Source organism: Prionailurus bengalensis, chromosome D4 (assembly GCF_016509475.1).
Source record: "Prionailurus bengalensis isolate Pbe53 chromosome D4, Fcat_Pben_1.1_paternal_pri, whole genome shotgun sequence".
NCBI classification, from domain to species: domain Eukaryota; kingdom Metazoa; phylum Chordata; class Mammalia; order Carnivora; family Felidae; genus Prionailurus; species Prionailurus bengalensis.
In genome coordinates this window covers 50205517-50229080 of record NC_057359.1, presented here as the reverse complement: position 1 = coordinate 50229080, position 23564 = coordinate 50205517, and the positions used below count along the sequence as shown (strand labels likewise).

The 23564-nt window shown below is 36.9% G+C and overlaps 1 protein-coding gene across 2 annotated transcripts in view; it reads right to left on the bottom strand.

Annotated features, from left to right (window-relative positions):
- IFT74 (intraflagellar transport 74) overlaps positions 1-23564 on the bottom strand; it is an 88661-nt gene that overhangs the window by 63343 nt on the left and 1754 nt on the right. The window contains exons 2-7 of one of the 2 annotated variants that reach the window (XM_043567178.1): positions 22119-22261; positions 9430-9565; positions 7115-7163; positions 5557-5655; positions 5337-5397; positions 444-503 (exon numbers count right to left, since the gene is read on the bottom strand). In XM_043567178.1, the coding sequence (XP_043423113.1) occupies positions 444-503; positions 5337-5397; positions 5557-5655; positions 7115-7163; positions 9430-9565; positions 22119-22238 (525 nt within the window). In that variant the 5' untranslated portion in view covers positions 22239-22261. The remainder of the gene's footprint in view (positions 1-443; positions 504-5336; positions 5398-5556; positions 5656-7114; positions 7164-9429; positions 9566-22118; positions 22262-23564) is intronic. The other variant, XM_043567179.1, reaches the window with a different exon arrangement.

The window sequence follows — 23564 nt, the reverse complement described above, 5'->3', positions numbered from 1 at the left end:
AATACTGAACCAAAAGTATTGCAAACTAATTTATATGTAAGGAAATATAGACAAGACTCCCTAACTAGCGCTGTGTGTGCGACCAATTCAAACATGGCCTTGTAGAAAGATACTAAAGCATCTACTAGGGAGATATGACCAATAGGAAGAAATTTAAAAAGAGCAACTAAGGGGCCACTGGCTGGCTCAGTTGGTAAAGCATGTAACTCTTGACCTTGGTGTTGTGAGTTGGACCCCACATTGGGTATCAAGATTACTTTAAAATCTTTAATGGAAAAAAATGCAACTAAGGGAAGTCAACTATAATAGAAATATTTAAGATCAAAGTAATACCTATCTGTAAAGTGTGTAAAGTTTTATCAAACTATTTCTAGATATGAATGCTTTGTTTTGGGTGATATGATCTATGTAAATCTATTACTTATACTTTTAAATTTTCTTACCATGTTGTAATCATTCATTACTTCTTCCATTTCAGTATTGGTATTAAGTTTATCTACCAACTAAAAACAAAGATACAAAAAAAAACATTGTTAGTCTTCATAAATTTTCTCTATAATTCATAAATAGGTATTCAATCTTAAAACAATGAGTAGTCATTTAATTATTATTACTTCTAAATATTTTATCTTTTTTAATTTTATTATTATTTTTAATTTTATTTAAATCCAAGCCAGTTAACATATAGTGTAGTAATGGTTTCAGGAGCAGGATTTAGTGATTCATCACTTAAATATAATTCCCAGTGCTCATCCCAAAAAGTGCCCTCCTAATGCTCATCACCCATTTAGTCCATCCTTCCAGCCAACACCCCTCCAACAACCCTCAGTTTGTTCTCTGTATTTAAGAGTTTCTTATGACTTGCCTCCCTCTCTGTTTTTATCTTATTTTTCCTTCCTTTCCCCTATGTTCTATCTATTGTTTCTTAAATCCTACATATGAATGAAATCATATGATATTTATCTTTCTCTGACTTATGTCACTTAGCATAATACACTCTAGTTCTATCTATGTTGTTGCAAATGGCATGATTTCATTCTTTTTAAAAAAAATTTTTTTTTAATTTTTTTTTTTAACGTTTATTTATTTTTGAGACAGAGAGAAACAGAGCATGAACGGAGGAGGGTCAGAGAGAGAGGGAGACACAGAATCTGAAACAGGCTCCAGGCTCTGAGCGGTCAGCACAGAGCCTGACGCGGGGCTTGAACTCATGGACCGCGAGATCATGACCTGAGCCGAAGTCGGACGCTTAACCGACTGAGCCACCCAGGCACCCCTAAAAAAATTTTTTAATGTTTTATTTTATTTTTGAGAGACAGAGAGAGAGTGTGTGTGTGAGTGGGCAAGGACAGAGAGAGAGGGAGACACAGAGTCCGAAGCAGGCTCCAGGCTCTGAGCTGTCAGCATAGAGCCCAATGTGGGGCTTGATCTCATGAACCACAAGATCATGACCTGAGCTGAAGTCCAATGCTTAACTGACTGAGCCACCCGGATGCCCCATGATTTCATTCTTTTTGATCTCTAAATAATACTCCATTGCATATATATATCACATCTTCTTTATCCATTTGTCAGTCAATGGACATTTGGGCTCTTTCCATAATTTGGCTGTTTATAGTGTATTTTATCTTCTAAGATAAAAACAAATATTAGCTACCTAAGTATACACTATGCATTTGGCCAGTCACATTTTTAGGGTGGCAAAGTGAGCTTTGCCTGCTTTGAAAAGATGTTTGACCTTAAAAGGAGTGTCTAAAGAAGACAAAAAGTTTGGGGAATGTCGGTCACTCTCTTTTCTGCAGCAGAGAGCCTATTAACAGATTTACAAATTTATACCAGTGAGAATACAAAATGATTTTCTTGGTCATCTAAAAATTAAAAACAACAACAACAACAAAAAAGCCAACAAGGTAAGGCACAAACACAACACCAGGTAAGCTTCCTTCAAAAAGTTAGGCAATGATAGCAATTGCTAACATATTTGCCTTCCACCAAACATTGTTCTGGACCCATTATATGTATCACTTAATTTTAACAATTACTCTCTAAAGTAGATATTATCCGCATTTTGCAGATAAAGAAATTTATTTTTTTTAATTTTTTTATGAAATTTACTGTCAAATTGGTTTCCATACAACACCCAGTGCTCATCCGAAAAAATGCCCTCTTCAATACCCATCTCCCACCCCCCGTCAACCCTCAGTTTGTTCTCAGTTTTTAAGAGTCTCTTATGTTTTGGTTCTCTCCCACTCTAACCTCTTTTTATTTTTTCCTTCCCCTCCCCCATGGGTTTCTGTTAAGTTTCTCAGGATCCACATAAGAGTGAAAACATATGGTATCTGTCTTTCTCTGTATGGCTTATTTCACTTAGCATCACACTCTCCAGTTCCATCCACGTTGCTACAAAGGGCCATATTTCATTCTTTCTCATTGCCACGTAGTACTCCATTGTGTATATAAACCACAATTTCTTTATTCATTCATCAGTTGATGGACATTTAGGCTCTTTCCATAAGAGAAAGGCTATTGTTGAGAGTGCTGCTATAAACATTGGGGTACAAGTGCCCCTATGCATCAGTACTCCTGTATCCCCTGGGTAAATTCCTAGCAGTGCTACTGCTGGGTCATAGGGTAGGTCTATTTTTAAATTTTTGAGGAAACTCCATGCTGTTTTCCAGAGTGGCTGCATCAGTTTGCATTCCCACCAACAGTGCAAGAGGGTTCCCGTTTCTCCACATCCTCTCCAGCATCTATAGTCTCCTGACTTGTTCATTTTGGCCACTCTGACTGGCATGAGGTGGTATCTGAGTATGGTTTTGATTTGTATTTCCCTGATGAGGAGCGATGTTGAGCATCTTTTCATGTGCCTGTTGGCCTTCCGGATGTCTTCTTTAGAGAAGTGTCTATTCATGTTTTCTGCCCATTTCTTCACTGGATTATTTGTTTTTCGGGTGTGGAGTTTGGTGAGCTCTTTATAGATTTTGGATACTAGCCCTTTGTCCGATATGTCATTTGCAAAAAACTTTTCCCATTCCGTTGGTTACCTTTTAGTTTTGTTGATTGTTTCCTTTGCTGTGCAGAAGCTTTTTATCTTCATAAGGTCCCAATAGTTCATTTTTGCTTTTAATTCCCTTGCCTTTGGGGATGTGTCAAGTAGCTTGTATTTCTGAGGGATTGGTTGTAATAATTCCATTTTCATTCACGATTTTATCTATTTGGGTCATCTCCCTTTTCTTTTTGAGAAGCCTGGCTAAAGGTTTATCAATTTTGTTTATTTTTTCAAAAAACCAACTCTTGGTTTCATTGATCTGCTCTACAGTTTTTTTAGATTCTATATTGTTTATTCCTGCTGTGATCTTTCTTCTTCTCCTGGTTTTGGGGTGTCTTTGCTGCTCTGTTTCTATTTCCTTTAGGTGTGCTGTTAGATTTTGTATTTGGGATTTTTCTTGTTTCTTGAGATAGGCCTGGATTGCAATGTATTTTCCTCTCAGGACTGCCTTCGCTGCATCCCAAAGCGTTTGGACTGTTGTATTTTCATTTTCGTTTGTTTCCATATATTTCTTAATTTCTTCTCTACTTGCCTGGTTGACCCATTCATTCTTTAGTAGGGTGTTCTTTAACCTCCATGCTTTTGAAGGTTTTCCAGACTTTTTCCTGTGGTTGATTTCAAGCTTCATCGCATTGTGGTCTGAAAGTATGCATGGTATGATCTCAATTCTTGTATATTTATGAAGAGCTGTTTTGTGACCCAGTATGTGATCTATCTTGGAGAATGTTCCATGTGAACTTGAGAAGAAAGTATATTCTGTTGCTTTGGGATGCAGAGTTCTAAATATAGCATATAAAGAAATTCAGCAAGTTGTGGAACCAGAATTTGAATAGGAAGGCTACTTGGGAATGCAAGCTGGTGCAGCCATTCTGGAAAACAGTATGCAGGTTCCTCAAAAAACTAAAAATAGAACTACCCTACCACCCAGCAATTGAACTACTAGGCATTTATCCAAGGGATACAGGTTTGCTGTTTCGAAGGGACACATGCACCACCATGTTTATGGCAGCACTATCAACAATAGCCAAAGTATGGAAAGAGCCCAAATGTCCATCAATGGATGAATGGATGAATAGGAAGGCTATTAAAAGCAAATTATTTGGGTATAATTTTTTCTGAAACACCAAGCTTTATTAATGTACTATGCATTAGTTTATAGAATATTTCACTTCTGATATGAATAGTAAGTACTAATAAACCCTAACATTTGAGATCTTACTATATGTTAGATATCAGCTAAATGTTTTCCCTGTATCAGTTGTTAGGTCATTATACCTGCAAACAACATATTTCACACATTATTAATATCTTTACATAAGTAATTTACCTAATGCATTCCAGTACAGCTAAATGATTTTATCTAATGTCATTTCATATTTTATAAAAAACTTCCTCATATTTAGAACAAAAAATTACTAAAAAAAAAAATCTGTACTGAATACTAGGCTCTACAAAATGTTCATTATGGATTATACAGTTAAACAGATTTGAGAAGTACAGTATTCCATAAGCAGCAAAATTTGTTTATAAGTACAATATAACAATATCAAGTAGCTATAGCATAATTTACCCAACCATTATGATAGAATGTTTCTTGTTTTATGTAACACAATTTTTAACAGAAGTGAGATAAAAGTTTTCCCCTTTAAGACCAAATGCCATTGCCATCTAGAGCACCTACAGAGTTAGAAGAAAGAAAATTCTGACACTAGAAAGTGTAATGGGGCCAAGACCACCCCAAAGATTGCGACAGTTATGAACAAAGCCAAGGAGATTATTTCTTCAGAAAGTAAACATTAGGAAAAATCCTTGGTGGAACTATGTTTATGTTACATACTCTATTTTGGAAGAAGGCAACCACTGTATTTTGGATGAAACATAAGAATGGAGGTAGAATCTGCACACTACATAATTAAAATTTTTAGTATTTCATAATAAAAACCATCCATAGAGAGAGAAAATGTTTTTTTACAGAAATGACAGTTAGTACCCAATAAATTTTAGCTACTTTTAAAATGATTATTTTAATACTGTTAGGGAAAATATGTATCTGCAAGTAAATGTATTTTCTTAAGACTGGAAGAATACATATCTGTTAGGCCAAATGATTTCTGGTGAGAAAAATGAGGGAAAAGCAAAGGGAGGCTTTAATCTCTATACTCTCCCTTGTTACAATCTTTCACCGTAAGCATATATTCATGTATTATTTAGTATCTAAAATAATATATTTTTAAAGTGGTAAAAAACAATGGAAATATTCAAAAAAATCTCAGAAAAGGGCAAATACCATATTGTAGTCTGCTAGTTGTCCTTGAAACTCTTTGATTTCAACAGCTAAAGTCTCAGCTCTGTAAGCATAAAACAAATACATTCATAAACACCTAAATAAGAAGAACATTATAAACATTATGTATAATTACAAATTTGGTATTAAACTTCTGAAGCATATTACATTGAATATTGCTCTTAAAAAGACCTTGCATAATTTTAACTGCAAAACTACTCACCTCTTTTCATATGACAAATATACTGAATTCTCTTGATTGTACATTTCTATTTCTTTCTGAAGTTTATTAATTTCTGTTGTAAGTTCACTTATTTTACTTCTAAATGGAAAGAAATTAAAAAGTCAGCAATAATCCTAATCCAGGAAAGAGCCTTTCTAGTCAAGCAAATTTTTCATAAATATGTAACAATAATATAAATGGTTTTGTGAAATTTCACTAAAAAAAGAAAAACAATTTATGTGGCCTGTTTGACTAAAATGAGGCATACCCCAAATGATAAGAAACTGAAATAGATTCTCTGATCATTAAGATGAAATAGGACCAGAATGTAAGCCTGGTCAAAATAACAATCTATAGACACAACTAGATGCCTAATTGTCATCCTCACAGCTACTGCTACTCTCTAAGGTGGGGCTTCTCAAAAGCAGCACTGCTGACAGTTTAGGTCAGTAAAGGATACTCTGGCAGTGGGGAAGGGCTATCCTATGCACTGTACAATGCTTAACAGCATCCCTGGTCAAGTTGTCAGTAGCACACACCCCCAACCCTAGCTGTGACAACCAAAAATATGTCCAAAAATCACCAAATGTTCCCTGGGGGGCAAAAATCATGGACAGTTGAGAACTAGTGCTATAGAGTCAAATAATTACAAAAATACCTAGACCCATTTTTTTGACACAAAAGCACAAATCCTGGAAAAGTGAGGATATGCAATGCTGACAAATAGCTCTATATCCTTTCTTTCTTTTGATTAAAAAGTGGCTGGATATGAAGAGATGCTATGTAAGTGCTGGCCTCATGCTGATGTTAGCATTAAGGAGTGGTGGGGAAAACCTACACTTCTCTCTATTGCCTTCTAGAAGTTTGAGACCCATAAAGGATCCTGATAATTGACAAACAAAAGACTGCAGAAGAAATGAAAAAGAAAACAGAGGTTTTAGGACATGATAGAAGGATGGATTAAATGCAATGGAAATAGTAGACAAAGATATAGATGATGAGCCAAGAACAAAATACAATAAAGCAGAAAAATGAAGACTGAACAGTAGGACATCTGAGCAAAAAAAGGTAGATAAAGAATACGAAAAAAGTTCTCAATTTAGAGCTTCATTCTTAGAGACATAATGAACTTCATGAATTAATTAAAATTAGGTTACATTTGTGGCAACTGACCAATTATACATTTATGTAAAACTCTGCACTAAAATATTATAAGTATATGCATTTTCCCTTTCTTACTAGATACAAGTGATGACATTTCAGTGGTATGAATAATATATTTCATAGTAGTTAGTGAAAGAAGCATAATAAAAGATGATTCTTATCATTATATGATAGTGAACTTGACATAAATTAATTCACACACATGCAAACAAATACAATTTAAAATCTCAACCTATTTGTATTATCTCATATATTTTGTAGCACAGCCAAATTAACCAGAAATTATAACACAAAATAATTCTTAAAAATCAACAGACACCTAACTATCTTAATAAGCACCAGCGTTAAAACTTCATGACCATGCATAGGAAAAAAAAATGTTTATTGAACATACCGAAGAAGTCCAAGATAATAAGATTTGTCTAAAATTTGCCTCTGGGGACCTAAAAAAATGTTTTTTAATTATTAGTGTTCAGTTTGGAAATACCACCAAAATAGTAAAGCCAAAGCACAACCACAATTACACTCCACAATTCTGTTGATTCCTTATTTATGCCCCAGTAAATCTGATAATCAAGATGACAGACTGAATCAATTGAAAAGACAATTGGGGTGCCTGGCTGGCTCTGTTGGTAAAGCACGTGACTTGTCATCTTAAGGGTCATGAGTTCAAGCCCCATGTTGAGCGTGGAGCCTGCTTAAAAAAAAAATGGAAAAGAGAACTAATATCTTAGCATCATAACATAATGGAAACTTGAATTAAGATCACAAAAATACGACTAAAGGTAGGGGTGTTAAGACAGGAAGTACACTCTACAGGTCAGGTTAACTGAATGCAAACTCAATCTAAGAAAGTCTAGGCACACCAGGGTGGCTCAACAAGTCAAGTGGCTGACTCTTGATTTCAGCCCAGGTCATGATCTCATGGTTCGTGAGCATGTGCAGAGCTTGCTTGAGATTTTCTCTCTCTCTCTCTCTCTCTCTCTCTCTCTCTGCCCCACCCCTGCAGTCTCTCTCAATCTGTTTCTCCCTCAAAATAAATAAATATTTTTTAAAAAGTCTAGAACAGGGTTATCCAATAGAACTTTTTGCAACAATGGAAATATTCTATACCAACACTGTCCAATAAAGCAGCTACTTGGAATTATTAAACACTTGAAATGTGGCTGATGACAGCAGAGAACTGAATCTTTTATTTAATTTTAATTAATTTAAATTTAAATAGCTACAAGTAGCTATTAACTATCATAAAGCACAGTGAAGATTTAGACTGTGGATTTCTCAATGCAAGAGATTATGATTTTTCATAATTTGTCTTAGAGACCGTTTTTTTTTAGAAACATGATCTTATTTCAGTTATTTCAGCAGGACTAAGAAAGTACCCCTAGGTTAAATGTCCAAACCTTGAGAGAGGTGACCTTGCAAAGTGGAAAAAGTAAGGATAGAGTAGTAACTGTGAGGTCTATGATCAGAAGAGGGAGAGAAGACTAGACAATGATATAATTTTGACATTTCTTCACAGTATTGATATCAAGCAAGCATTTCTAAAAAATTGTGTTTTTTTTTTAAGTTTATTTATTTTGAGGGGGGGGGGGGAACCAGTGGGAGAGGGGCAAAGAGAGGACAGAGGATCCAAAGTGGACTCTGCACTAACAGCAGAGAGCACTCAAACCCACAAACTCACAAACCGTGATATCATGACCTGAGCCGAAGTCAGATGCTAACCAACTGAGCCACCCACATACCCCTAAATAATTGTTTTTTAATATTTAGTGAGCTAAGTGGTATTATAATAAAGTAAAAAAATTTAAGTCTCCTGAAAGGCATGGCATACTATATTACAAAAGGTAGCATAATATCTTATAATTAATTTTGTCCCAGTAGAATATCTTCATCCCTGATAAGTCATCTGTCACAAATACAGAAAATAAAAAACTCATTATAAAGCAGTTTACCATGCTTTGATTTTTATGTATCACAGACCAATTTTTGAATCATAAGTGTACCATTATGCTTTTTTAAACACATACATAGGCCTAAGGAAAGATGCAGTAAAAAACTGTGTTAGCTTCAATTCCTTACTTAAGAAGTTACATATTATAATGGATTATTAATTATTAGAAAAGTAACACTTCTTGAGTCATTTATCATAAATACACAAATACCTTAATAGTGTCATTTTGATATGGAAACAATCAAAAAATATTTCAGAATATTTCTATGTAGTACTAGAAACCTAATTTTCATTCCTGAGCTTTTCTTCAAATTATTTCAAATTTCTTCAAGTTATAGTAAAGCTCCATATTTAGAAAAATGAAGATTAAAGTTCACAGTGTATTTTCACAGCACTTTTATTTAACCATCACCATAATTTTGTGAATCAAGGAATAAAAATTGAATAAAATGGCCTCTTTATACTTCTTGGCTAACTAATATGGTACTGCAATACTATTTTTTTTTTTTAGTGTTTGTTTATTTTTGAGAGACCTCAAGTTGGGGAGGGGCTGAGGAGGGGGTGGACAGAGGATCCTAAGCGGGCTCCATGTAACAGCAGCAACCCCAACACGGGGCTTGAACTCACAAACCGCAACATCATGACCTGAGCTGAAGACAGACACTAGTAACCAACTGAGCCACCCAGGTTCCCCCAGTAATATGGTACTGTGTTACTTCTTATACAAAATATACTCGTCTTTTTAAAAGAGATACCTTTCATTCCAGTTTTCATTCCACTCAAACCTTGTTGTGTTACAGGACGATCAGCAACTTTGATTTGAGAAGACAGAACTCCCCCTGTCCCAATGGTACCACCACGAGAGCCTGGTCTTGCTGTTCCAGGTGGCATCTAAATGAAAAACATGATTTCAGTTTTAGTAAACTAGAAAAACACTATACCTCTAGTACTGTTATGACAGCAAAGAGATTATTTTTTAAAAATTAAAATTACATTTAATTTGTAAAGTATTCCTTACATTTTTGAATTCCCAAAATAGGACATATTAAATAAAAGTCTTTAACATTTAAAATTCTATGAACAATAGATGCCGGCAGCCAAGCTCTCCAACCAGCCTGATGGCAGGGCCCAGATGGTGGATGGATCGGGACTGAAGGGCGGCCCACTGACAGTGAAGCTTCTTGTACTCCTGCTTTTATGTAATTTGGCCTTAGGATTGGTCAGGGCAGCCCCCCTGCCAATCAAAGTACCTGGGGGAATCGTCTGTTGGTGAATTGCCCACGACATGCCCCCAGGGAAAAGAACCACTGGGGAAAGAAAGAAGATACCCCAAGAAAATCATGCAGCCCTACATCTCGCCCTTGCCACCCCCTATAAAGACTCCTCTACCTAAAGGAAGGATGACCCCATATATTTCCCAGCCAAGGAGGGAACAAATGGATTTGAAAGCCCCACTCCGGCAACAAAGGAGTGTATCTATGGATACAAGTTACTCCAACCCTAGGCCCACCTGGCCCCCAGGAGACATTCAAGATGATGACTGGACCTGGTGGGTTAAGGTACAGAATGGTTCATTAGTTCCCAGGTATACGTTGTCTCTCTGGGAACACATGAGGCGTGGGTTCCCAGGGTCCTCTTGGCTCCCTCCAAGCACCTCAGACCAAAGCAAAAACTTTTGTTCCTTATACCGCAAATGGTTCAAAAAAACAATTAAGAAGTCCTGTCCCTGTAAGTCTTCCACTTGAGGTGTTGAGAGATAGATGACCTTTCATGAAAATAGCAAAGCAAATGCTTTATAGATTATAGATAAACGTAGATACATAATGAAATAATGTGAAGAAATTAATCAATAAGCAAAGGGCAGGAGGGAACATTACAAGAAAATAACCATGTTGTTCCTTAATGGGTGATTACACATAGGAACATTTTTAGAATTAGGTAATGCCAGAAAAATAGATGACGCATGCTACAAGGAAACTGCTAACAAATATAATGCCACGTTTGCCACAATAAAGCGGCCAGTCAAACACACTGCTGTTGTCTGTGTCCATTTTTTATTTTTTCACCGACGCCATTCATCCTTCGGGAATCCCTGGATCTGCTGGGGCTGGACCCCGGCAATTAGATAGTACATTCCTTTAAAATTTTAAATTTTAGAGGAGTTAAGATGGCAGAGAAGTAGGGTTACAGGGATTTCCCTTCCCTTCCCTTCCCTCAAACACAGCTGTATTGAGGTCAGAACACTTGGAACACTAAGGAAATCAATCTGTGGAGTGAGAGAAGTCTCCACAGGTAAGGGAGACAGCTCAGCAGGACACAGATGCATTATGTGAACTGGGGGAGATAAAACAGCGTAGGCACAGAGGGGAAGGAGCCCCTTCTGTGGAGAAACAAAACGGAGAGAAAGAAAGGCTGTGGATTGTGGTATTGTGCTAGTACAAGAGAAAAACTTCTCTGGACCATGGACTGGGGAAAAAAAATACTGAGAGTGCCAGTTTCTACTTTGCAAACAGCCTTAGGAATTGAAGATCAAAGATAGGAGCTTTCAAAAGTGTGCAAAATTTCGCCAGACTGAAGTCACTGCAGCTTCCATGTACGTAAGCCTGGGGGGGGAGAGGGAGCTGGCCCCAGGGCACAGTAGCAATCTCAGGGGCATGCTGAGAGGTAACAGTCTCCTTCCTCCCATACTGTGGGAAGAGGGTCTATGGCCCCACCAAGGACAAAAGACCTTTCAGGTGCCAGCAGGGCTGAGTGGTGCTACACCAAAATGGAATCCACGTGGTATAGGGCCCCTTAAGACATCAGGTTCTGAATCTTAGCCAAGAGCCTAAGAGGTGCGGGAGACTGTGGAGAACAGGCTGACCACCAGCACTATTCTGTAAGGGCTGCCTGAACAGCATGGTTTGAGAAACCCAGTCCAGGGAGGAGAGACTGGGGTGTTGCCATTTTTCTCCTCATCACCAACACAGTGGGGATTGAGGGAACAGAACAGTTGCCCCCAGTGGAGGCGGGACTGGTTTACACCAGACCCGCCCCTCGTGTCTAGCAATTTGGCAACTGCTCACCTACTGGAGTGGGAATGACACTGACTGAACCAGACAGTCCCTCCTCCAGACGAGCACAGCCACTGGTCCCAGACACCAACAGACAACTATCTTGTGGCTTTGTATGTTAGTCTGTTTTTCTTTTTTTTTTTTTCCCCTCTCTTTTTTCTTTCTACCCTCTTCTTTTTTTCCTTTGGAATCAGGATCATAGTTTCTGATTTGATTTTTGGTCAATTCTTATTATATATATATATATATATATATATATATATATATATGTATGTATTTTTTTCAGGCATTTTTATTCTTTTTACACTTTTTATAAAGCTCCATCTTTATTTTCCTTCCTCTCTCTCTGGATTAAGCCTTATAGTTTCTTTTTCTCTATTTGGTCTTTTTTTTTTCACCTCTTTCATTTTTCACTTTCTATGGGATCAGGTTCCCCACCTTTTCCTTTCTTCCAGAGTTACTTCAACGAACAAATCAAAGCACACTTGGTGGAAGGTCCAAACAATCCACACCACAAGTAAGGAGGAGCTTTGTAGAAGACTGACCAGTGGGTACAGCAGCCAAATACACAACACAAGAGTGCACTCAACACACTCCAAAAACACTTCCTGAAGTGCCTGGCCCTGGCCAGTGTATTATCCCTCTTTAATATAGTAGTAACTTGCAGATGGAAGACATAACAAGCTGTTAAAACACATAAAAGCCAGAAATGTAGCCAAAATGTTGAAACAGGAGAATTCTCTTCAAAAGACAACCCAGGAAGAAATGACAGCCAGAGAATTGCTCTTAACAGATACAAACAATATATCTGAACAAGAGTTTAAAGTAACAGTCATAAGACTAATAGCTGGGCTTGAAAAAAGCATCGAAGACAGCAGAGAATCTATTGCTGCAGACATCAAAAATGTAAGAAATAGTCACAATGAATTAAGAAATAACTGAGATGCGGGGCGCCTGGGTGGCGCAGTCGGTTAAGCGTACGACTTCAGCCAGGTCACGATCTCGCGGTCCAGGAGTTCAAGCCCTGCGTCAGGCTCTGGGCTGATGGCTCAGAGCCTGGAGCCTGCTTCCGATTCTGTGTCTCCCTCTCTCTCTCTGCCCCTCCCCCATTCATGCTCTGTCTCTCTCTGTCCCAAAAATAAATAAACGTTGAAAAAAAAAATTAAAAAAAAAAAAAAGAAATAACTGAGATGCAAAATAAACTAGATACAGTGACAGCGAAGATGGAAGAAGCAGAGGAGAGAAGAAGTGAAGGTAAAATTATGGAAAATGATTAAGCTGAAAAAAGAGGGAAAAGAAATTATGAGACCACAAGGGGAGAATTAGAGACTTAAGTGAGTCAATGAAATGAAATAACATCCATATAGTAGGACTTCCAGAAGAAGGAGAGAGAAAGGGGCAGAAGGTTTATTTGAACAAATTACACCTGAAAACTTCCCTAATCTGGGGAAGGAAACAGACATCCAAGTCTAGGAGTCAAAGAGAACTCCCTTCAAAATCAACAAAAACAGATCAACACCATGACATATAGTGAAACTGGCAAAATATAAAGATAAAGAGAGAATATTGAAAGCAGCTAGGGACAAACAAGCATTAACCACCAAGGGTAGACACATAAGGGTAGTAGCAGACCTGTCCACTGAAACTTGGCAGGCCAGAAGGGAGTGGCAGGAAATAAATACTCAATGTGCTGAAGAGGAAAAATATGCAGCCAAGAATCCTTTATCCAGCAAGGCTGTCTTTCAGAATAGAAGAAGAGATAAAGGCTATTCCAGACAAACAAAAACTAAAGGTGTTCCTGACCACTAAACCAGCCCTGCAGGAGATCCTAAGAGGGACTCTGTGAGTGGAAAGCAGTAAGGATTACAAAAGACCAGAGGCATCACCACAAGCTTGAAACCCACAGATAACACAATGACACTAAATCCGTATCTTTGAATAATCACTCTAAATGTAAATGGATTAAATACTCCAATCAAAAGATACAGGGGTATCAGAATGGGTAAAAAAATAAGACCCATCTATATGCTACTTACAAGAGACCCATCTTAAACCTGAGGACATCTGCAGGTTGAAAGTGAGGAAATCTATCTATCATGCTACTGGGCGTCAAAAGAAAGCCAGAGTAGCCATAGTTATATCAGACAAACTAGATTTTAAAACAAAGTCTGTAACAAGAGATGAAGAAGGGCATTATATCAAAAGTAAGAGGTCTATCCATCAAGAAGAGCTAACAATTATAAATGTTTATGTCCCCAATGCTGAAGTACCCAAATAATATAAATCAATTAATCACAAACATAAATAAATTTATACACAATAACATGATTGTAGGGGACTTTAATACTCCACTTACAACAATAGACAGATCATCTAGGCAGAAAATCAATAAGGAAACAACGGCTTTTTTTGAATGACACATTGTGTTGCATCCACACAACTCCTGAAACAGAATGCTATGGGCACTGAGAGGCCTGAGAAAATTGAAACTTAAAAGCTTAAGTTATGGGAAACTGAAACCTAACCAAGCTTAACCAGCTTGTTCCGCTTCTGTACAATTGCTTGGCATGCCCATGTATTCCTGATCAATCATTATTGCCTGGCACATCCGTATATTCTTGATCAACCATTGTTACTTGGCACATCCGTGTATTCCTGATCAATCATTGTTGCTTGGCACATCCGTGTATTCCTGATCAATCATTGTGATACCCGTACCCCCGGTTGTGGTCTGACCTAAAGGCAGGAACCAATCGAATACTGTTAAGTGTCCAACTTTAAACACCAACCAATCGCAGCTCTGTAACTGTGGAAAATTCCTGATTTCCCCATGACTTGTTTGTACCTGTCTATAAAAGGGGTGTAAAAACCTCTCTCAGGGCCTCTTGGCGTCACCGGCAACGGGGGCGCAGAGGTCCAGGTTCAAACCTGCAATAAATGACCCTTGCTGCTTAGCTTTGACTCTGGACTCTGGTGGTTCGTTTTTGGGGGTCTCTTAGACTCTGGGCGTTTCAGCACCAGTGACAGTCACAACAAAGTTTATTGCAATGAGAGGCAAGGCCAAACGATCAGGACTGACACTCTAGACCAGAGTGCATCTCTAACAGCAGGGGTACAGAGTTTTTATAGCGACCACATAGACCACATCGTCTTATTATCACCTGGGAACAAAACAAAGAAATAGTTCCCAGATGGGGATGGAAACAGTTCAGACATGCCCTTGCCCCAATCCAATCAAACACTAATCCAATTTATTTTCCTTGAACTTTTGTTCCCTTGATTGATAGGACAAGGCTGTTATCTCTTAATCTACAGTGTTAAAACAAAGCTGTTATTTCTTAAGGCTACAGGTTAGCCCTACACTACAATTTAACCCTTACAATTGTAACAGATGGACTTAACAGATACATTCATAACTTTTCCTCCCAAAGCAGCAGAATACACATTCTTCTCGAGTACACATGAAACATTTTCCAAAATAGATCACATACAGGGTCACCAAACAGCCCTCAACAAATATAAAATGACTGAGATCATACATACCATGCATATTTTTAGATCACAACACTAGGAAACTTGAAATCAACCACAAGGAAAAATTTGGAAAGTCCCCCAAATACATGGAGGTTAAAGAACATCCTACTAAAGAATGAACGGGCCAACCAGGAAATTAAAGAAATTAAAAAATATATGAAAGCAAATGAAAATGAAAAAATGACCGTCCAAACCTTTTGGAATGCAGCAAAAGCAGTCCTGGAGGAAAATATATTGCAATTCAGGCCTATCTCAAGAATCAAGAAAAGTCCCAAATACACAATCTAAACTCACACCTAAAGGAACTAGAAAGGCCGTGGCAAAGAAAGCCCAAAGCCCGCAGAAGAAAAGAAATAACAAAGATTAGAGCAGAAATAAAAATATAGAATCCAGTAACACAGAACAGATCAATGAATATAGAACAGATCAATGAATAGCCAGATTAATCAAAAAGAAAAGAGAGGACCCAAATAGATAAAATCACAAATGAAAGAGGACAGATCATAACCAACACCACAGAAATACAATTATTAGAGAATATTATGAAAAATTATATGCCAACAAACTGGACAATCTGGAAGAAATGGACAAATTCCTAGACACTTACACACTACCAAATCTCAAACAGGAACAAACAGAAAATTTAAACAGACCCATAATCAGCGACAAAATTGAATCAGTTATCAAAATATCTCCCAAAAACATGAGTCCTGGTCAGATGGCTTCCTAGGGGAACTCTACCAGCCATTTAAAGCAAAGTTAATACCTATTCTTCTCAACCTATTCCAAAAAACAGAAATGGAAGGGAAGCTTCCAGACTCAATTCTATGAAGCCAGCATTATCTTGATTCCCACACCAGACAAGGACCCGACTGAAAAGGAGAATTACAGGCCAATATACCTGATGAACATGGATGCAAAAATTCTCAACAAAATACTAGCAAATCGAATTCAACAGTATATTAAAAGAATTATTCACCATGATCAAGTGGGATTCATTCCTGGACTGCAGGGCTGGTTCAATATTTGCAAATCAAACGTGATGTATCACATTAATAGAAGAAAGGATAAGAACCATATGATCCTAGCAATAGATGCAGAAAAAGCATTTGACAAAATGCAGCATCCTTTCTTAATAAAAACCCTCAAGAAAGTTGGGATAGAGGGAACATACCTTAATGTCATAAAATCCGTATGTGAAAGGCCCACAGCTAATATCCTCAATGGGAAAAAACTAACAGCTTTCCCACTGAATTAGGAACACGATGTCCATTCTCACCACTGTTGTTTAACGAGTGTTAGAAGTCCTAGCCTCAGCAAATAAGACAACAAAATGAAATAAAAGGCATCCAAATTGGCAAAGAACTCAAACTTTTACTTCTCACAGATGGCATGATACTCTACATGGAAAACCCAAAAGACTCCACCAAAAAATTGCTAAAGCTGATACATGAATTCATCAAAGTTGCAGGATACAAAATCAATGTACAGACATCAGTCACATTTCTATACACCAATAATGAAGCAACACAAAGAGATCAAGGTATCAATCCCAAGGTATCAAGGTATCAATCCCATTTACAACTGCATCAAGAACGATAAAATGCCTAGGAATAAACTTAACCAAAGAGGTAAAAGATCTGTATGCTGAAAATTTCACTATAGAAAGCTTATGAAAGCAACTGAAGAAGACACAAAGAAATAGAAAAACATTCCATGTGCATGGATTGGCAGAACAAATATTGTTAAACTGTTGATACTACCCAAAGAAATCTACACATTCAATGCAATCCCAATCAAAATAGCACCGGCATTCTTCACAGAGCTAGAACAAAAAATCCTAAAATTTGTATGGAACCACAAAAGACCACGAATAGCCGAAGTAATGTTGAAAAAGAAAACCAAATTGGAGGCATCACAATCCCAGACTTTAGCCCCTTCAAGACAGTATGGTACTGGCACAAACACAGACACATAGAGCAATGAAACAGAATAGAGAACTCAGAAATGGACCCACAAATACATAGCCAACTAATCTTTGACAAAGCAGAAAAGAGTATCCAATAGAAAAAAAGTCTCTTTAGCAAACGGTGCTGGGAGAACTGGACAGCAACATGCAGAAGAATGAAACTGGACCACTTTTTTACACTATACACAACAGTAAATGCAAAATGGATGAAAGACTTAAATGTGAGACAGGAAATCATCAAAATCCTAGAGGAGAAAACAGGCAGCAACCTCTTTGATCTCGGCTGCAACTTCTTACTTGACATGTCTCTGAAGGCAAGGGAAATAAAAGCAAAAATGAACTATTGGGACCTCATCAAGATAAAAAGCTGCACAGCAAAGGAAATAATCAACAAAACTAAAAGACAACCGATGGAATGGGAGGAGATACTCGCAAATGACATATCATATAAAGCGTTAGTATCAAAAATCTATAAAGAACCTACCAAACTCAACACCTAAAAAACACATAATCCAGTTAAGAAATGGGAAGATATGAATACACACTTTTCCAAAAAAGACATCCAGATGGCCAACAGACACATGAAAAGGTGCTCAACATCACTAATCATCAGGGAAATACAAATCAAAACTACACTGAGGTATCACCTCACATGGGTAAGAGTGGCCTAAATTAACAGCTCAGGAAACAAGAGATGTTGGTGAGGATGTGGAGAAAAGGGAACCCTCTTGCACTGTTGGTGGGAATGCAAACTGGTGCAGCCACTCTAGAAAACTGTGTGGAGGTTACTCAAAAAATTAAAAATAGAACTAACCTACAACCCAGCAATTGCGCTATTTATCCAAAGGATACAGGAGTGCTGATTCAAAGGGGCACGTGCAACCCAATGTTTACAGCAGCACTAGCAACAATAGCCAAATTATGGAAAGGGCCCAAGTGTTCATCAACTGATGAATGGATAAAGATGTGGTATATATGTATACAATGGAATAATACTCAGCAATGAAAAGAATGAAGTCTTGCCATTTGTAATGACATGGACAGAGCCAGAACATATTATGCTAAGTGAAATAAGTCAGTCAGAGAAAGACAGGTATCTACGATTTCTCTCAAATGTGGAATTTGAGAAACTTAACAGATAAGCATAGGGGAAGGGAAGGGAAGGAAAAATAATATACAGAGAGAGAGGGAAACCATAAGAGACTCTTAAATACAGAGAACAAACTGAGGGTTGATGGGGCTAGGTAGGGGATGGAGGGTGGGGGAAATGGGTAATGGGCATTGAGGAGGGCACTTGCTGGAATGAGCACTGGGTGTTGTATGTAAATGATGAATCATGGGAATCTACTCCTGAAGTGAAGACTACACTGTATGTTAGCTAACTTGAGGGGAAAAAAAAAAAATTCTACGTTAACTATATTTCAAGAAAAATAAAGTAAAATTTTTTTAAAAATTAATTTTATGTGTAGACATTATATAATAACCTCAAAACTGGAAAGGAATTAAATATCCACATTTTTGTCCTTATTTGACCATTGGAAATGGTTGAATAAGTTACAGTATATTTTAAAAAGTAGTTTACAGAACAGTATTTATAATTCCATTTTGTAAAACAAAAAAGTCTGAGAATTATATAAGAAACAATAACAATGGTTATCTCCATATGATGTGATATTATAGTTCATTTTTATGTTGTTATTTTTACAATTCAGTGTTTTCAGCATTATTGTGGTAAGTATATACTACCTTCAAAATCAGAAAAAATAAATTTTCATTTTTAAATTATAATTACATATAAATTCTGTCATGAGATAGCCAAGTGTCAAAGGGCTGACATCATTCAGCATGCATTCATATCATTACATGATTCTCTACTTCAGGTCTGTAAAATCCAATAGAACATTAGACAATCTGAGGAAAGGACAAAAGACTGTCCTCTTGTCAGTTCATACAGCATGGACAAGTTGGAAAGGTAGGAGACAACCTGAGGCTGTTTCAAAATATCCTTCTTTTGTTTATCTTCCATTCTTTCTTTACTTTTTCCCCCACTCTCTGTCAAAGAGTCAAGTAGTAGATTAAATATGTAGTAGACATTTTAGATAGGGATTGTATATAACCATAGTCATTCATTTTGCTTATCATTAATTGTTAGGTGGTGGTCTCTAATCTTGTCAGCTAACATAGTTCTTAAGTGATTCTGAGAATTACTTGGTTATTATACTGGGGGCCAACAACAGTAACACATGTCAAAGAATATGTTGGACACAGGAACACTGTCAACCACAAATACAAATGAAATGAGTTCAGGGTTATCTTGAGTGATCTTTGGAAGAGAATGCTACATCTCTTCCTGGGCAAACTTTACCAAATGAAAATATAGAGAAGTATAAATTAAAACGGCACATATTAAAAGGAATTACTATATATATGTATTCACATGGAAATACATTATTAAAAGTAATTGACAAGATAAATAAAAATGTGTATAGTATTATCATTATTTTAGAAAATAGTAAAACCATATAATCTTATATGCATGTGTGTTAGTGTTTGTCAATGAACAGAAAAAAATCTTAAAGGGTATATACGTCACACTGTTAACAATAGTTATACCTGAGGTAGGAGGGAACTCTGACACTTTTCCTTTGTATGATTTACAACAGGCATCAATATTTTTAAAACTGCAAACATTGGGGCGCCTGGGTGGCACAGTCGGTTAAGCGTCCGACTTCAGCCAGGTCACGATCTCGCGGTCCGTGAGTTCGAGCCCCGCGTCAGGCTCTGGGCTGATGGCTCAGAGCCTGGAGCCTGTTTCCGATTCTGTGTCTCCCTCTCTCTCTGCCCCTCCCCCGTTCATGCTCTGTCTCTCTCTGTCTCAAAAATAAATAAAACATTGAAAAAAAAATTTTTAAACTGCAAACATTAAATGGGTAAAGCACCTGGCATGGAGTAAGCGGCCAATGAGTGTCAGATTCTTTTATAAATATTTAAATAACAAGCATAAATTTTTACTAAAATAAAAATTCTTACTAGCTCAGTACCATGTACATGAAGGTTTTAGAAAAATCATTTCAGTGTAAGTTGATGATGCTGGTAATATCAGCTGAAACTCTAGAAAAATCTGAAAACTTTAAGAAAATCTGATTTTTAACAAAATTATTCCCTCCAAAATTTATTGTGCTTCTTATGAACTAAAAACAGGACGACCCAGTATTATCTCTGGTTTGCAGTTAGCCTACTGTGTAAACTTCACAGATAAGGAGTCAAAACCACCTTACATGGAGTCAAAATCATCTGCTACAACCATAAGAAAAATTAATATGAATATTTTGGTACATTTACTTCTCTGTAAATAAATGTACGTTTTTATGTTCAACTGGCACCACACTTTTTTTTTTCATTTAATACTGTATTATAAAGATATATACTTTCCTCAAATACTTTGAAAATAATTTTTAATGACTACCTAATAGCCAATTATAGGGATAGATATATCATAATTTATTTAAGGTTTGCCTGTTACAAGGTAAGTTGCTTTCAAATTTTCACTATTATAATGAAACTGTAACAATTATCTTTTATAGGATATCACTCTGCTTAGAATTATCAGTTTATAAAGTTTATCCAATTTTTTCTAATGCGGTGTTTCTCTTACTGATTTATGACACTCCCCATCTTACACTAAGCTATTAACATTTACTAGTTTGTTTGTTTGTTTGTTTCCAGGTTCCTGTGGCAACCAAAATATTGTTTTACTTATTACTTATATTTTTATATTAGAATACTGCACTTTTATTTTTGTTTTTTATTGCTCTAAATGAATTCTGGAATAGTTTTACAATGATATTCCCCACTCTCCCCAAAAGAAATCTCATGTAATTTTGATTTAACATAGGGTTCATAGTGTTTAATTACAGAAAGAGCTCTTACCAGTTCATAAAGATTTTTCATTTTACAATTCTCAACTCTATTTATGACATATATGTTGCAGATATTTTTATCATTTTGTCATTTTTCTTTTAACTTTATTGTGGTGTTTTCAATTTTTAAAAATTCAAATATATAAATATAAACATACTTTCCTTTTCAGTACTTGGTGTTTCTGTTTTACAAAGGCCAAGTCCACACCAAGTTTATATGAAATACTTGCCTGTATTTTCTTCTAGAACATTTATGGTTTCATTTTCTAAATATAAAGTTTCTAAAATACCTAGAATTCTGTGTGAGGGAGGGGTCAATTTTTAAAAATAAATGGCTTATCCATTACTTGAATAAACTATTGAATACTCCATGCTTTTCCAACTATTTTGAAATGTTACCTTCATCACTAATTACATATGTTTGATTCTGTTTCTCATCTATTCCATTTCATTTAATTCAGGCACCAATAAGCTATACCACTTAAATTATTGTACCTTTAAAATAAATTTGAATATCTATGTGAGAAGGTATCTTCTCTCAGTAATGTCTTTTAGGGGTGCCTAGGTGGCTCAGTCAGTTAAGCGTCCAACTCTTGATTTCAGTTCCGATCATGATCTCATGGTTCGTGAAATCGAGCACCCACACTGGGCTCCGTGCTGACAGTGTGGAGCCTGCCTGGGATTCTCTCTCTCTCTCTCTCTCTCTCTCTCTCTCTCGCTTTACTCCTCTCCTACTCGCACTCTCTCTCTCAAAATAAATAAATTTTTAAAAATGTCTTTCAGACATCGTCCCACATTTATACTTCTAGGTATCCCCCCAAAACCCCCCCCCCCAAAAAAACGCCAAAACATACGTAATAGTATGCTGATGGAATAAAGAACAAAGAAGAATCTCTTATTATAGACAGGCTTTCCAACTTCTAGTAGGACATATGCATGAGAATTAAACAGATTTGTTTGAAACTTACTCCAGTTGCCACTCGAATACTTGCTGATGGGGGTCGTATTCCAGAAGGAGGTCTTCCAGTCAACCCCATTCCACCTCGTGAAACAGGGCGAGCTGCTGAAGGTTTGTGATTACTGGCCATCGTTTGTTTACTTTCACCACTATCTGGAAACAAGTAACAGTTCAATTCTCCTTTAATGTCTCCTATAGCAACACACTGGAGATCCACATAGCTTCCCTTCAAACATTTAACCCACAATGACTTCTCTTGCAAATTGTCATTCCAGGTACTACTACAAGGCTAAACAGGCTTCATTTTGTTCAAATATGAAAGTAATGTTCAATTTAGAGTGGAACTATGAAATCAATTATCATATGCCTTTCTCTTTTCCCTATTTTTTACCAAAATGTAAGCCTCTCTAATTACCTGTCTCTCTTGAGCTCTTCCCATACTCTATTAAAATTTCTCTTTTCTGACATATCCAGCACGTTTCTTCCCTCCGTACTTTTTTTTCCCCCCACAGGGAAAAATGATGATTCACTCCTTTATATTCTAAACCCTGTTATCAGATCTTTCATTTTACTCTTTGCCTTAATAGAATCCCAACTTGCCGCAAAACACTTTCAGTGAAGGCTGTTTTAGCTTCTCAATCCATAATTCCAAAGCAAAGGAGTGCACAGCATTCCCGTTGCTCCCCAGTGTCACTTTTAAAACATGAATCTTCCAAATCTTCCTTTGAGGACCAAGGAATGCAACCTTACTGCCTTGGATCTTTCCTGGTTCCTTTTATCTTAGGGACCTCCTAATTTCTCCCCCCATCTTTACTAAAGTCTTTTATACCTAGTTCAAGTCTCTCTACTCCAGTCCCACCAATGTCCTGGATGACTTCCATAGGGATACTGGCTTCAATATCTAACATTCTAGGTCACAGTTCCCTGACCTAAATTTTAGTAACCATCTCAACTCCATTTCACTCATCCATAGCTATGGCTAGACCTGGAGCTTGTCATCATCTGGAATTGTTTCATCTCAATACCAATTGAAATATTTCATTGGTATTCTTTATACCCATCTTATCTTTATTCTCACTTTATCTCCCTTTAAACCTGCTCCTCAATTCACTCATCCTCTCCCAGTTTACCAGCCCCCTCCTTTACTCATCAGAATATATTATTCAAAGTTTTGGCTGATGATTTAGAATAGCACTTTTCAGATTATGGGTCATGACTTGTTAGTGGGTTGTGAAAACAAGTTGGTAGGTTTTGCCCAATATGCTTTAAACATGAAGTAAAAAATGTAAGAAGGGTGACTGGGTGGCTCAGTCAGTTAAGCATCTGACTCTAGATTTCAGCTCAGATCATGATCTCACGGTTTGTGAGTTCCAGCTCTGTATCAGGCTCTAAGTACTAACAGTTTGGAGCCTACTTGGGATTCTCTCTCCCTCTCTGCCCCTCCTCCACTCACTCT